At 45.0% G+C, this 13,788-nt stretch overlaps 1 protein-coding gene across 4 annotated transcripts in view; it reads left to right on the top strand.

Moving 5' to 3' along the window:
• Positions 1-13,788, top strand: part of rxraa (retinoid X receptor, alpha a) — a 94,720-nt gene that overhangs the window by 22,671 nt on the left and 58,261 nt on the right. For all 4 annotated transcript variants that reach the window (XM_047569942.1, XM_047569943.1, XM_047569944.1 and 1 more), the window contains exon 2: positions 2,972-3,085. In XM_047569942.1, coding sequence (XP_047425898.1) covers positions 2,972-3,085 — 114 coding nt within the window. The remainder of the gene's footprint in view (positions 1-2,971; positions 3,086-13,788) is intronic.

Genomic DNA, 13,788 nt, shown 5'->3' on the forward strand with positions numbered 1-13,788 from the left:
CCCATCTTCTAGTTCTTAATCATTAATCGTAAGTGATGGCTCCTATGAAAGTTTCATGTAATTCAGTGAAGTGTATTTACATTGAAAATAGCAAAAGATAGTGTTTCTTTTTTGAGATGCTGAGATCACATTCAGATTTAAACTAATTTGAACCATTTTCTTGCGCTCCCTTCAAGCTTTAGGTGAAATTCCAACCCCATACTTTAGCGTTGGTCTGTCCCGTGGGAACATTATTTCAGTGGCTTGCAGCGAAGAGCTTTCTTTTTTTTTTTTTTTTTTTTGTGGGGGGAGCTGCTGTCTGCTTAGTTTACTCCTGACTTTGGAAAAGTGCAACTTGACTGGGAGGCTGGGCTCATATGTTAATGCCTTAATGTTCAGTGACATTGCTCCGAGCTCTACACCATGTGTCATTGTTTTCCCTCCAACCCCTTTGCACAAAAAAGGAATGTACTGTGTTCTTTTAGAAATTGATTAATTTGACAAAGATGGGGAAAGTATGGCTGGATGTAATCGGACTTCTGACCTCCGAGACCTTTTTTCCCTTTTTTCCTCCCTTTTCTCATCCATGAGTACTAACACAATTCTGCAATGAGTGATGAGTGCTTTCTAGTGCTTTGAGGACCAGTGCATTTTCTGATGAAAACATTTTAACGGGTGAAGGATTTTGATGTTGTCTTGAAAGAGAAAGCAAATGTACTAATGAATCAGTCTTTCTTTTGTATATTCACAGTTGAATATGCTGTCATTTGTACTGCATTAAATCGTTTCATAATAGTTTACACTTGTTTGCCGCATATTCTGGCTCCGCGTTCTATTTGTTGTTTGAATGTTTGACAAATGATGACAAAAACTTCTAATTTGGCAGAGTATACTAGAATGATCTCAGCTGATCAAAGCTAAGTCCAAAAACATTTTTGATTGTATTTAGGGGTCAACTAATCCTATTAGGTTGACAACAAATGTACGACTTATTTGTAACTCAATAACACACACACACGCGCACACGCACACGAATGTTGACTGAAGCTTTTATAGCGTAGAATGACAAATCGTCAATGCATTTTATTCATGTCCTTCCAACACGCCTTGGCTCTTAATGATGTTAGCGATATTCCACCATATGATAACAATAGCATAATTATCCTCAGCCAACAACGAGATGATTGGTATAAGGAAAAACATGTTTGCTTCTGGTTTAATGAGATAGACAAAGTGCCGTCCTCGTCTGCCTGATTCAATTCTTGATGTTCGGGATGATCTCAGTCTGTCTGCTTTTTCTCTCGCTGGTTCAGACTTGCTTTGACCTGCCAGTCTCTGCTTCATCCCTAATACTAATCAAAGCTTTGAAGAATGCGTCGACTACGGAAGCCCCCCCCCCTCCCTTTCCACGCCCCCCACCCCTGTCCTCACACATCTACATAGCTGCACATGGCAGTGCACACTCACACTCGCACACCCTTATGAGCAGGAAAATATCGGTATCCCAGACAGCTTATCATGGGGAACTAATTCAATATCCCTGTGCCTGTTTTAAATGTCATTCTCTGAGCTCATCTGGAGTGACATGCTTTTCATGGTGGAAATAAAGGAGCTTTATTGAGCTCAGAAAACGGTGGCGGGGGGGTGGGGGGGGGCTCCTCCATCTGCTGCTCTTGATGTTTGCTGGAAATCCAAAGGTCCTCATAAGGAATGAATAAAGTTTGGATTTGCAGAGGTCAGTGCCAGTGGGATCTGCATGACCTGCCCGGTCGATAAAGGTGGACCAGCTCCTTCACTGACCGAGAGAATCATAGCGCACGCACAAGTTTGGCTAGGACCTGCAGGATCAGGTCACGTGTACATTCGTACTTTATTTAATTTTGAAAAAGGTCGTATTAACTGTCCTGAAATTGCAAATTGCTGAATTGTACGACAGCGTCAGCAAAACGTACAATGTATTATCCATGTTGAATTAGCGTTAGTCGAGACAGAGTTCTTTTTTTTTTTTTTTTTTTTTTTCTTTACTGGAAATGGGTGAGCTAATAGGAGCATCACAAATCAGGGAAGGACACATGCTGACCGCCCAAATCAGGAAACCAATGTGGGTGCCTGCATCATTGTTTCCAAAAGTCTCACTTTCTGCCTATCCACACTAAAAAACAATCCCAGCTGTTTCCAACTAAAATAGGTCCTACGCTTAAATGCAGCACGTTATATATTTTAAAACAGAAAATGAAGTTTCTCTGTGGCCGTAGTCTCTCGGGGTTGAAATAAAAGGCTATTGTCTGTATAAGGAATCAAAAGAGTGTTTTATTTATTTATTTTTTAAAATTAAAATCGGGAAATCTGGATTCTTTTTTTGGTGCTATCCTCCAGGAAATATTTCTAACCAACGTGGCTTTTTTTTTTTTTTTTTTTTTTTTTTGGTAATTTAGGCTCAATTGTTGCTCTTTCTCTTTGCCAGATGATGTCAGTGGTTGGTGAGTCCTTGTCTGGAGGGGGTACAACCTCCTTAGTTGCCTCATTGTGTCAGATAATGACTTCCCTATTGGAAAATAACCTCGGTGACCCCGGAGACAGACAGTAAGACGGCCTCTTCCAGCCCCTGGAGGCACCTCGTCTGCTCTGGCATTTTGCCCACGCAGAGCAGCTAACCCCTGGTCCCATGTCTGGCTGCTTTTTTGCTTTCCTCCAGGCCGGCCTTGCACCGCACACTTCTGGGTCTGTCCAGCGTATTGAGTCCTCAGCCTGGATGTAGACACACAGCTGCCATGAGCAGCGAGCTGGTGCGGTGCCTCCAGAGAGGAGGTTACGATGAAGTCCAGCTGGACACAGAGCTGTAAATGTTAGGGGTTAGCCGGGTCTGATGGTGGCACAGTGCAAGTTGAATTCTTTTTAGGCCGATTCTGTTTGTGTGAAACAAAGAGCTCCTAGGCATTCGTATTCTATACTTCTTTCTTTCTGTGCGTAATTCCTCTTCATCTCTTCACAGGGTTCTTGAAGCCCCAGTGCTCACTGGCTCCTCCCATGCAGCGAGGTCGCTCAGGTGAAGCCTGTTCCTGTTTCAGCGGCGTGTGTCCCCTCCATCAGCGTCGCCTATCCACAGGTAACAATGACTGCGCATGTGAGCGTGTTGCTGCCTGATTACTTTGCGGGTTCTCGGGTAGAATATGCGGGAATTCACCTTTCCTCTGTAATCCGCCAGGTAAGAAATGGGATTAAAGCGGAGACATCTGCGAATGAATCATTTTCAGGTTAGCAACAGGATGTTTCTTTTTAGAAAAATAAGTCACGAGGAGCTTGTTACTTTTAAGGGCACCTCGTAACCCGATGCACCCGAAGGACACTGTGTAATCGCCCAAACTGGCTTCTCTTTCTCATTTAATTGAATCTGTTTTCATGACATCAAAGGCAGACGGCAAAGGCGACCCATTGTTTCTAACTTGATTGTTGGATGTTATTTGTTAAACTAAATTAAGAGTATAAACACAAAAATGAAAACTACCTACACACAATTCCACTTTTGAAGGGAAGCTATTTAACTGGTTTTGTCACAGGATGGAAAATGTTCTTGTTTCTGCTGCACGAACATGCACACTCAAGTGCCTGCAGCCAAAGGTGTGGCTGGGGGGGGGGGGTTATGATTAATGGAGTCTTTGCATGTGGAGCCCCAGTGATGGACAAGTTAACAGAGGTGCTGTGAAATCAGGCCCTTCCTCCCAGCACCTCGGCAAAGCAAGCCGAGTCAGACATCAGTGGATGTTCTGAACTGAACTTGTCTGGTATGTGGCTAATGAATAGGGGTCCAAACTGTGCAAAACATGTGGTTAATGCTCATACATTTATCGTTCCATCCCCAAAGGCCTGCTCCATCTGCAGTGTCGGTGCTGGGACCAGCTGAGCCGCCTGTCATGTGAGGAGAGCATGACTTGTATGGCAGGACAGAGTCACGTAAACTTATAAAACCCTCTTTGAGAGCATCTGTTTTATTTCGACAATCTCTTTTGGTTTTTGAATTGGTTTTTATTTGAGTTTTCAGAAGATGTCTTCAGGCAAACTTTATAGCAAAAGCCTCTCAAGCCCATTAATATGTACATGCACTTTTTTTTCAAATGTATTGTTTTCCATCCTCCATCTAGTTTTACATTAACTCAGAGTTCTCTTTGTTCCTTTTTGCGCTGCGCTACAAATTAATCAGACTGCTTCCCGGTTTGCTTAATTTAACTCATTTCAACTCTACTTGAAGTGCTCTTAGCTGGGGAACAGAGGAATTGGTTTGTTGAAGTGGTTCATCGGGACCTGACCTGCAAGGGAATATCATTGTTCTTTAAATCAGTCATCCAGTGTTTATGAAATTTCTAATCTCTTTTCCGTCCCGGGACAAATTGGTGAAAACACTTGAGATGCTCAGAAGCTTCTTCTCTCAGCAACGATGAATTGTTCCTTTTGAGAACTGGCCATGTGAGCAAAAATAAACCATTCAAGGCTCTGTGTAATAAGTTTTAGATGACAACAAAATCTGATCAATCCGAATTTGATAAGCAAAGAGAAGACCCGCACATGTTTCTTTCATGTCTTTATCAAAGCTGTCTTGGGGTATTTCCAGATTTTAACTCGTACTGTTATATTTGACAATGATCCATTTAAAAAAATAAAAATAAAAAAATAAAGTAAGATACAATCAAATTTGATGATATGATTACGATGATCAAATCCAGCAAGTTTTTTTTTGGCTTGTTGTTTTTTTTTTTTTTTTTTTTTTTAATTTTTCCCCTTAAGAATCAGACATTCAGTCATTCTCGAAACTTTGTTAGAGGTCATTCTTTAAAAAAAAGAAAAAGAAAAAAAAAGAATGGTAATCACATTTGACAAAAATACTGGAAGCCGTGGACGCAGGTTTTGTTGGTCTTCATTTTAATTTTAGTGTCTTAACTACTAAGTTCAGAGCAGGACGCTGAACCTTAACCAGCTGCAATTCTGGTCATCGTCTCATGTGTGGAGAGAAAATAACATGTAGTTTTAAATTCATTGATTTTTTTTTTTTTTTTTTTTTTTATATCATTTTTGAAAGCAAAAGCAGATGTTTTCTTTGCCCCTCTCGTAGTTTTTTTTTTTTTTTTTTTTAGTTTTAATTACCTTGGCATAATGAGACCCCACCATCCTCTCCTTCGCAGGCAAATACTTTTTCCACGGACAAGTTTCAGCACGATGAGGTGCACGGTTATCCCGCCAACCTCACCCCTATCTTTGTGTATTTTACAGAGTTATCTTGATTGATTGCAACATATTTTACTGTCACAGCTTGTGGTGAGGGTGGATGTGTTTCCGGAACAAGTGGGACCATCTGGATCAGAAGTGTTGTCTCGCTGCAGTATGTGAAAGGTTTTCCTTCTTTGTGTTGTGGCTATTTTAAGACCCATGTCACACTAGGTTACAAGGCGCGTTCGATTATTTTGTCTAAGACTCAGGGGCAAGCGGGGAAGAGAGGAGGAGCGGTAGGAGCGTAGACAAAGTTACGTTTCTTGTTGCTGTCTCACCACATGAGACGTTAAAGTAGTTCGGTGGTGTGTTATGGAGCCAAGAGCAGTTTGTACCAGTGGTGAAAGCAAAGTAACTGTTAAGTCATAGTAGCAGCGGGTGGACAGCTGCCCTGGAGTCTGAAGTTTATAGGCCCTGTAATAATCGTGAGGTCTAATTATGGAATGTGTTGCTATAAATCCACCAGCGTCCCCAGATTGTGCGATTGTCCTCCAATCTCGGTGTTCCAGCCGCCCCGATCACAGCCACAATGACAAGCTGCTGTGGGAGGCGCGAGGCGCGTACTGGTGACCGAGCAGGAGGTTTCTGGGAAGGCTTTGCGAGCCTCGCCCCAGGGAACCGTATTCAGCGGCGATCCCCTGAACTCCAGGCAGCGCACTGATGTGGCGGGGCTCCGGTTTCAGCGGTTTTACATTGTTTGGGGTTTTCGAAAACAAACTTACTGGAAAGGGGCCGTGAGAAATGCAATGTCCGGGACTTCGCTTTTTCCGCAGGATAATTTTTAAAAGCAGCCATTTATTTTACTTTTTTATTTTTTTTAGCGTTTTATGAGAAAAAGGAGTTACGGCGGGGGGAAAAAAAAATGTTTTTTTCATTTTTTCGAAATTGTGGTGTATGAGGTGAGAGAGAGGGAAAGCGCAAAAGAGAGCGATGGCATTGAAGACGGGGCTTTTTTGAAAAAAGGCCTTCACAATGCGAGCCTTGTGCTGTGATTTGGTCTGTCCGCACCGAGCTGAGCGGAGGAATGGAAAAGATTATCCGCAGGAATGTCTGGGGTGCCCTCAAACGGAGCGGGCCGCGTGACTGGCCAATAGGAGCGAGGCCTGCAGAGCGGCGGGCTAATTTTTTCCTGATGAACTCAGCCGCCTGCTCCACAATGCGGTCTGATTGCCAGGGCTGAACTCACATATGGTCCGTGTTTGGAGGGTCCAAATGACAGGACCAATTCTGCCTGGAGAGGAGAGGGGCTGGGGGTGTTGGACGTTGATGATTATTAGAGGCTCCCCCCCTTTTTTTTTTTTTTTTTTTTATTTCATTAGTTGTGGATGTGGCCGACTGGTGCGCCGGAAACGCGACTGGACTGTCCCGCGCTTCCTGCTGAGATTAGCCCACCAGGTGTACCGTTTGATGCACTTTATTAATTGTGTTCCATAAGTAGCAATTATTATCCCAGCCAAGCCACATTAGTGTTCCCGCTTCATTACAGGGCTTCAGAATTATCTCACGGCCTCACAAATCCTGCCAGTTAATTTGGAATCTCTTTACTCTTCAGATTAGAAAGAGGCTCTATCGCTCCTCCACCTAGAAAGCGGCCAGAATAAACTACGGAGCAATGCAAGTAATTGCGCTCCAGCTCCGTGCGAGTAATGTGTGTTTTCACGCTCGTTGTTTTCCTCCGTGTTGCTTTATGGCATCGGTACGGCAGTAATAAGCCATGTGGTGGGCCCACAGAAAAGAGGCAGCATGTGTTTGCAGACCTTGTGGTCACACAGCAGGGTTTAAAACTAGCGGCCGGGGCGAGGGCGGGGGGGGGGGGGAGGTGAAGGAGGCTAAAGAGAACGGTCCTAGAAGTGGGGGGTTTGACGTGGAGTTAAAGTGGCTCCCAGCTCCTCGTATTTCCCATCGCGGGGTCCTGCAGAGGTGAGCGGGGTCACCGGGAGGGAGCTCGTTAGCCTCAGCGTGCGTCGCGCTACCTTCGCTGTAATTGGCTGTCTGGAGTCTGGGCTCTCCCCCCGGCTGCTTCCTGCCAGGTCAGGAGCCGGAGGGACCGAGGACACCAAGCTGCAGTTTACGAGCCCTGGATCTCATTCATTAGGACACGCAAGTTATTTTTAATGGACAGCGCAACTCATCCCTAGAAGCAACCAGCTAATCTCTGCGTTTTTTTTAGTGGTATGCACTTTACTGGAGCCAAGACTGGAGTTTGGCACAACAGGGATAAGAACGGCCCAAACCATGTAGTTAATTGGCAGTTTGATTTCATAATAAATGACCAGAAACAAAGAAATGCACTGGCTGCGGTTTCTAAGAGGTTTCTAAGCCTCTTTTTCTTTATAATTTGTTTATTATCATTATGTCTTACTTTAACTAGACGGGAGGTGGAAGCTGAATCAAAATAAATTCCATTCACAGAAAGAAATTTTAACACCCTGCGCTGGACCCCTTCACAGAAACACGAGAACAATGATAACAGGCCAGAATCGGGCCTCATTAGTATCACTCCCTGTTCTGTTAAAGAACCAGACCCAACAATTTTGAAAGTAATTTGAAAATGTTGTTGCGATGTATTATGTAAATGTAGAGCAAACTGCAGACGGGGCAAACTAGTTTCATTCATTTGGTGTTGGCTGCCTGGCCACATGAATTAAGCCCAGTACTGAAGGATGGAGATGCTAATGGGAGCTGCAGTCACTCACTGTGGGTTTACTGCTCTGAGTAACATATGTCATATATCTGTCACGCAGGCGGTTGATCCATTATTGATGCATAAATATTTACTGAGCAGGTTTAAAGCGATCACTTTTATTGTCTCTAGTCACCGACGAGATTCATATATCTGGAATTAAACTTCCCTGAGATATATTTACTGTACGCTCTTTTCGTATTGCCCTTTAATAATCTCTAAAGTAGTCCTCTTATCAAATGGGGAAATTTGAATAGCCATATTAACCATCCATCATCGGATGCCCCCGAGTGACATTACCCCAAGTTACCAGCTGCCACCACAGCAGCAGCAGCAGCAGCAGCAGCAGCAGCGGCGAGGATGCGCCTGCAGAGGCGGAGGTCTCCGTGCGGGTACAGAGTGACGGCAGCCATCCACGGCGGGTCACTAGAAATCAGAGCGACTAAGCCTTTGATAACTCTCTGAGCCTTTAATCCCCCAGCAGCACCATCAGAGTGAAATGCTATCTCATTGTTACAGCGCAAAGCCAGCGGAGAGCGAGGAGGGCAGGCAGCCGGGGACACGGGGGACGGACAGGAGGTGGTCATATCCCTGCTGTCATGCGGCCTTTGTCATCTCCACGGTGTAAATGATGGGGTGGAAATTGAATATAGCTCCAAATCTCAAAGGCTGTTGTTAGGAGTTTAAATTTAAATCATAGCTGTGCAAAGGAAACAACATTTAAATTTAAACCGTCAAGAGTACGGCATAATTTAATGCCTGATGAAGTTCAGAGCGGAATACAATCATGTTCAGTGTTACTTCTCCCTGTAAAATTAGAGAGGACTCGAGCAGTTTTTTTGTTTTAAATTAATTTTCTGTCACATCTTTAGTTATATTTAGACCGTCGATAATATATTCTCTCAGAGGCGGTTTAAACGGATGAGGTGAATTTTCATTCGGCCACAGATTCCAGCTCTCCTCTGAGTTTATCCCGACCCCTTGAGTGAGATTAACAGCACGGTGTGGGAAGCTTTGCATCTGGAAAGGGGGAAACAGGGAAAAGCAATCCTGAATTTTTTATTAACATCAATTAAACATGAATAAGCAAGTTCTCATTCTTCAGGCCCCATGTTGCCTAACACAGAACAATATGTTAATCACAGCGAAGCGTGTGGTGCTCCGATGGAATATATGGGCAAATTAACCAATGGCATGAATTTAAATGAAGATGTACATCTTAACCCAGATTTCACTCTGGGTTCTATCTCCGCTACATTCTGCTGAAAAAAAGCCTCAGAGTCAGGCTGCAGTGTCACTGCAGCTTCTCTGGCTCCTTAAGCCCCGACCCTGAGAGCCATGTTTATATCAGTGAGGTTGACTAAGTGTTGAGGGGCGCTGGCCTCATCTAACCGCAGATAAACATTGGAGAATTGGGGATATGAAAGAATTGCATGTGTGCCACATTTGTCAGCGAAGAGTCAGGCAGGCTCATGACACGCTGCTCTTTGCTGTGCAGACAAACAGAGGGAAATGTGTTCTCTATGTGCAGGAAAAATATGCCACAGGTTGGGATAAGTCATACAAATGCAGTGATAAAAAAAAATCCTCGGGTTAAAAAAAAAAAAAGCCAAATATGTCAGGCGACAATGATCTGCAACAAGACAAAAAAAACAAAAAAATAGAGACATGATTTTGTGAAGTGTCATCTAATATGGTGCCTTCTTCATTCTTTGTTGGTGCGCTAAGACAATGGAGAACGGAGAACATTTTAATTGAACATCTGGATCAGTTAATAACAGCGGGGCCAGATATTTGGACCGGGAGGAGGCCAATTTCTGTGATTTATTTATCAAGTCTTATTTTCTCTGCGAACCATGCGTTTCCTGTTGTTATGGTTTGCTTGCAACATCCGCTGCTGCTTTGGTAACGATGAAGAACAACAGCGCAGGAATGCTGGAACATTTTTGTGCGCCTCAGCAACATGGTTACTTGGCTCCGATGCTCACCGGGCGGTCCGCGGAGGAGGCGCCCAAGAGGTGCAGGTGTCTTGTCCCGTGCTTTTCGCCTCACTGTGGTCAGTTGCTTCCGCCCTCGTTGTTGAGAATTTGAAGGGCAGCTACAGATCATCGGAGTCTGCGTGTCCCCAACCCCCCACAGGAGGAGAAGCAGGGGAGAGGGAGACAGCCAGACGGAGAGAGTGGGGTGACTGTTGGTATTTTGACGTTGAAGCGATTCGACACGCTTGGCATTATAGCTGGCTCGGCGGCGGGGGGAGGGAGAGCCGGTGCAACCGAGCGCTTGATCCGAATGTCATCGATGCCGATCTCATGAAGTGGAAGGTCAGAGACGTTGCACCTGCCACCCAGGCTCCCTCCGCCCTCGTGGTCCCGCAAAGGTCAGGCGGAGAATCGAGGGGTGTAGGGTAGGGGGACGGAGGGTCAAAGATCCAGACGCGTGTGCGTGTGCACCAGTGCGGTGGGTAAAGGCAGGGTGGCAGAGCCCTGACCCCCCAATGTCACATGTCTCCGCTGCACAGCAACAGGCCCACCCGACTGTGCTAATGCAGCCCGGTGCATGCTGGGATGTGATAGGTGGAAGAGGGGGAGAAGTGTTGGCGACTGCCACGTGCTTCGTCCTCAGAGAGCCGCGTCTTGAGGTGCATAGAGAAAGCAAGGGTGGGAGTGACGGTAATGCAGCGGCTAATGGAAATGTCTTGTCGGGACTCGGTGTTGGTCCGAGGAGCTGGTGGCCCTTGGGGGGGGGGGGGGGGCAGACGGTGACCATTGTACCAACACTAAAGCCTTAGCCCCTGTTTTACCAAACAAACAGAGCTACAGCTGAGGTGTAGAAAGTCTTGGTGGTGGAAACCGTAGTGGGTGTTAGCTGTCTGAGCAAAATCAATTGCCAAAATGACTCGAGATGATTAAAACAATTTCGTTCTTTTCGTTTATATTTTACAGCATTGTATTGCGTATATGACAGCAGATCATACAGGTTAGCTGGATTATCCAAAGCACTTCTGGATGAGGGCATCCACAACAGCAGTAATAACCATGACTACATAACTTTCGCAAATGTTTACCAAGGACCGCTCAGCAAGTGTGGCGGATATCGCAATCAATTAATTCGTCCTTAAACCCAGTGATATTCTCGTCCACTCACCGTAGGCTCTGGGCGCAGGGAGGCCTCGGGTTTTGGCAGGGGAGCTGTTGCAGAAAGCTGACCTTTAGTGTCTGTCCATGCAGACGGCTCAGTCAATGCGACTGTGTGATGGGGGAAGCGGCTGTGGCAAAAGAGCGGACCAAACGCCACAGGGGCATCATGTCCACAAGCCCATTACAGTCACTGACATTGAGCTAATTGACTGGCGTGGTTGTGCACCAGCGGTGGCATGACTTTGAAAGGAGGGTAGGGGAGCAGAGAGTACTCTGCGGAGCGGGTGGCGGAGAGGGCGAAAGTTTGCGCAGGGGGGGCAAAGTCAAAGTTGAAATCCAATGGCTCAGCATTGACGTATCTGCAGTTGTTATTTATCAGATGGATTTGGCTATGTGGTTCAGTTAGCCAGACCTTTATCAATCACACTGATATGATTTGGGGCGAGAAATTGAAATAAATTTTAAAAATGCAGGACTGAAGCAATCGATTGAGCAGAAGTAGTAAATGTTCTCATTATTTTTTATGACTTATTTCCACGTTTATGAGGTGACCTGGGGATATTTTTCGCTACTTCCTGACACTTTATGTCATGGGTGTGTTTTCCTCTCTCATACTCACACCTGTCTTCCTTGTTCTTTCCTGGGGCCGCTTCAGGCTTGCCCAGGAAAGAGTTAATCATTGACGTGACAGCTTTGCGCTAAATATTATGAAACTGTTCAGAGGAAATGGAACATTTAGTTCCTATCCACTAATGCTTGTCAAGTTAAGATCTCCTCTGCAGCATCAGGACAAGGGCTTAATGCCAGAAGGAAAAGCGAGCCTAATGCCCTTGCTTTTGCTTTTTTTCAGGAACAATCTGTGGGTGGTTATTTGTGTGCATGTGTGCGTGTGTGTAGGTATGTGTGTCTTTGTGCTACACATCTGTATACGTAGATACTGTATGTTCTGTCTTTAAAAGCTTTGTGCTTCCATCTCTTTGCCAGCTGTGGCGGGCCCTATTTTAGATTGTGCGTTAGTGAGTGTTCCTCCCAGACGAGCGATTAGGAAAAGCCGAGTCCCCGCATTGTCCACGCCCGTCTCTCACTCTAAATTACGCGCGATTGGCTTCTGTGTCGTGATTTGTTTTCCACCTTCCTGCGTTCGTGCGGATGTGATTTTATAGAACATCTATGTCAAAAGGCAGAACGGGGCGGCAGCAGCTGCCTGTAACCCAAGCTGATAATGAGCATGTATTTGTGTTTATTTAACACCCTCCCTGCCATCTGTTCCATGTATTGTGATACACAGACCGGGCACGTGTGCGTGAGCCTGATGATTACACAACAGCCGGGGCTAGTTTTTTGTGGTGGCAGCGTCTCACCCGACACCACCGCGCCGCCACTTCCATTATTCAGACTTTGGCACGACGCGTGAATCGAAACAAGACAGCAGACAGACAGTATCAAGTGTCAAATACACATGTATCAACACAGAGATGCTCCACGCGCAGTCGGTATGATTAATAGAACATGCACTTGCTGCGTTTTTTCTGTCTTCCATCTGCCGGCTGAAGGTCAGAGGGGTTAAGGGAGCCCTCAGAGCCTATGGAAAAACAAACAGGTCCATTATCACTGATGGTGCCTCGGTGTTATTAAGCATTTGTTGATTTTGCCTCTGACTACCTGTCCTCATAACCATTATTTGTGAACTCAACACCTTCAGTATGTGGGAGTGCAAAAAATTAATACCTGAGCACAGCAGCTCTGGAGGTTACATAATGATTGTAAAATGCGCTCCGAGCGTTGTGCACAAAACTGTATTTAGAGCACATTGTTATCTGACTGCATGAGTTATGTCTCCTTACTACTATCAGAGGAAGCGATGAGAGGTTGACTTTGGCCTGCTTTAATGCCTCAGACAACATCTGAATGGCTCTTTTATCTGCCCTACCGTTACCTAATATGTAACCCATGTTGCTGGCAAGCTCTTGCTGTGTCGGCAGATTTCAGAATGGAGATATAGGTATTCATAAAATATTGCACAACCTGTGTGGATGCAGCATGTCGTATTTTACGACGCTCGCATTTAAAACAAGATATCCTTTAAATCTTTCACTACTGTAAACACACAATTCATGTTTCACTTGGCCTGTGTCAAAAAGCACAGAATGCTTTCATCTTAATCAAAATAAAATGCTTTTTTTCTGTTAGATTATTGATGCTGCAGACACAGCCGTCCATAGTTTATTGGCTTTCTAGATCTGTGCTCTCTGTCCCCCTGGTTGAGGCCCCATTGTCCCCACAAGCAAAAAGTCAATTACATCGAAACTGTATTAGACCATGCTCAGAACAATAACATGGCTGTCAGATATGAAATGCACTCCCCTCGGCCATCGAACGTCGCAAAACAGACTCTGACAGATGGACGCTGCAGTTGTAACGCAACATATCAGGACAAGCACAACCATGTGATATCTGCAAGACTGTCTGTCCTCAAAGCTGTGTTGCAAGAAATTGTTGTTGATCAGAATGACATGAAACCACGGCCTCAAAATGTCCCTGTACACCAAGAAATCTACAGAATTCCCAATGTATTCCAAATTGGGATGACATTCACAGACTGTGCTTTATTAAATATTGAATTATATGAGGTACATGTAAGAGCCTGTAGGAAGGCAGACGATCGTCCAGATCACTGGTAAGAATAGACCGGAGAAGACATGTTGTTAGAGGCTATTTATTGTGGAGAAG

Source organism: Mugil cephalus, chromosome 19 (genome assembly GCF_022458985.1).
Source record: "Mugil cephalus isolate CIBA_MC_2020 chromosome 19, CIBA_Mcephalus_1.1, whole genome shotgun sequence".
NCBI classification, from domain to species: Eukaryota; Metazoa; Chordata; class Actinopteri; order Mugiliformes; family Mugilidae; genus Mugil; species Mugil cephalus.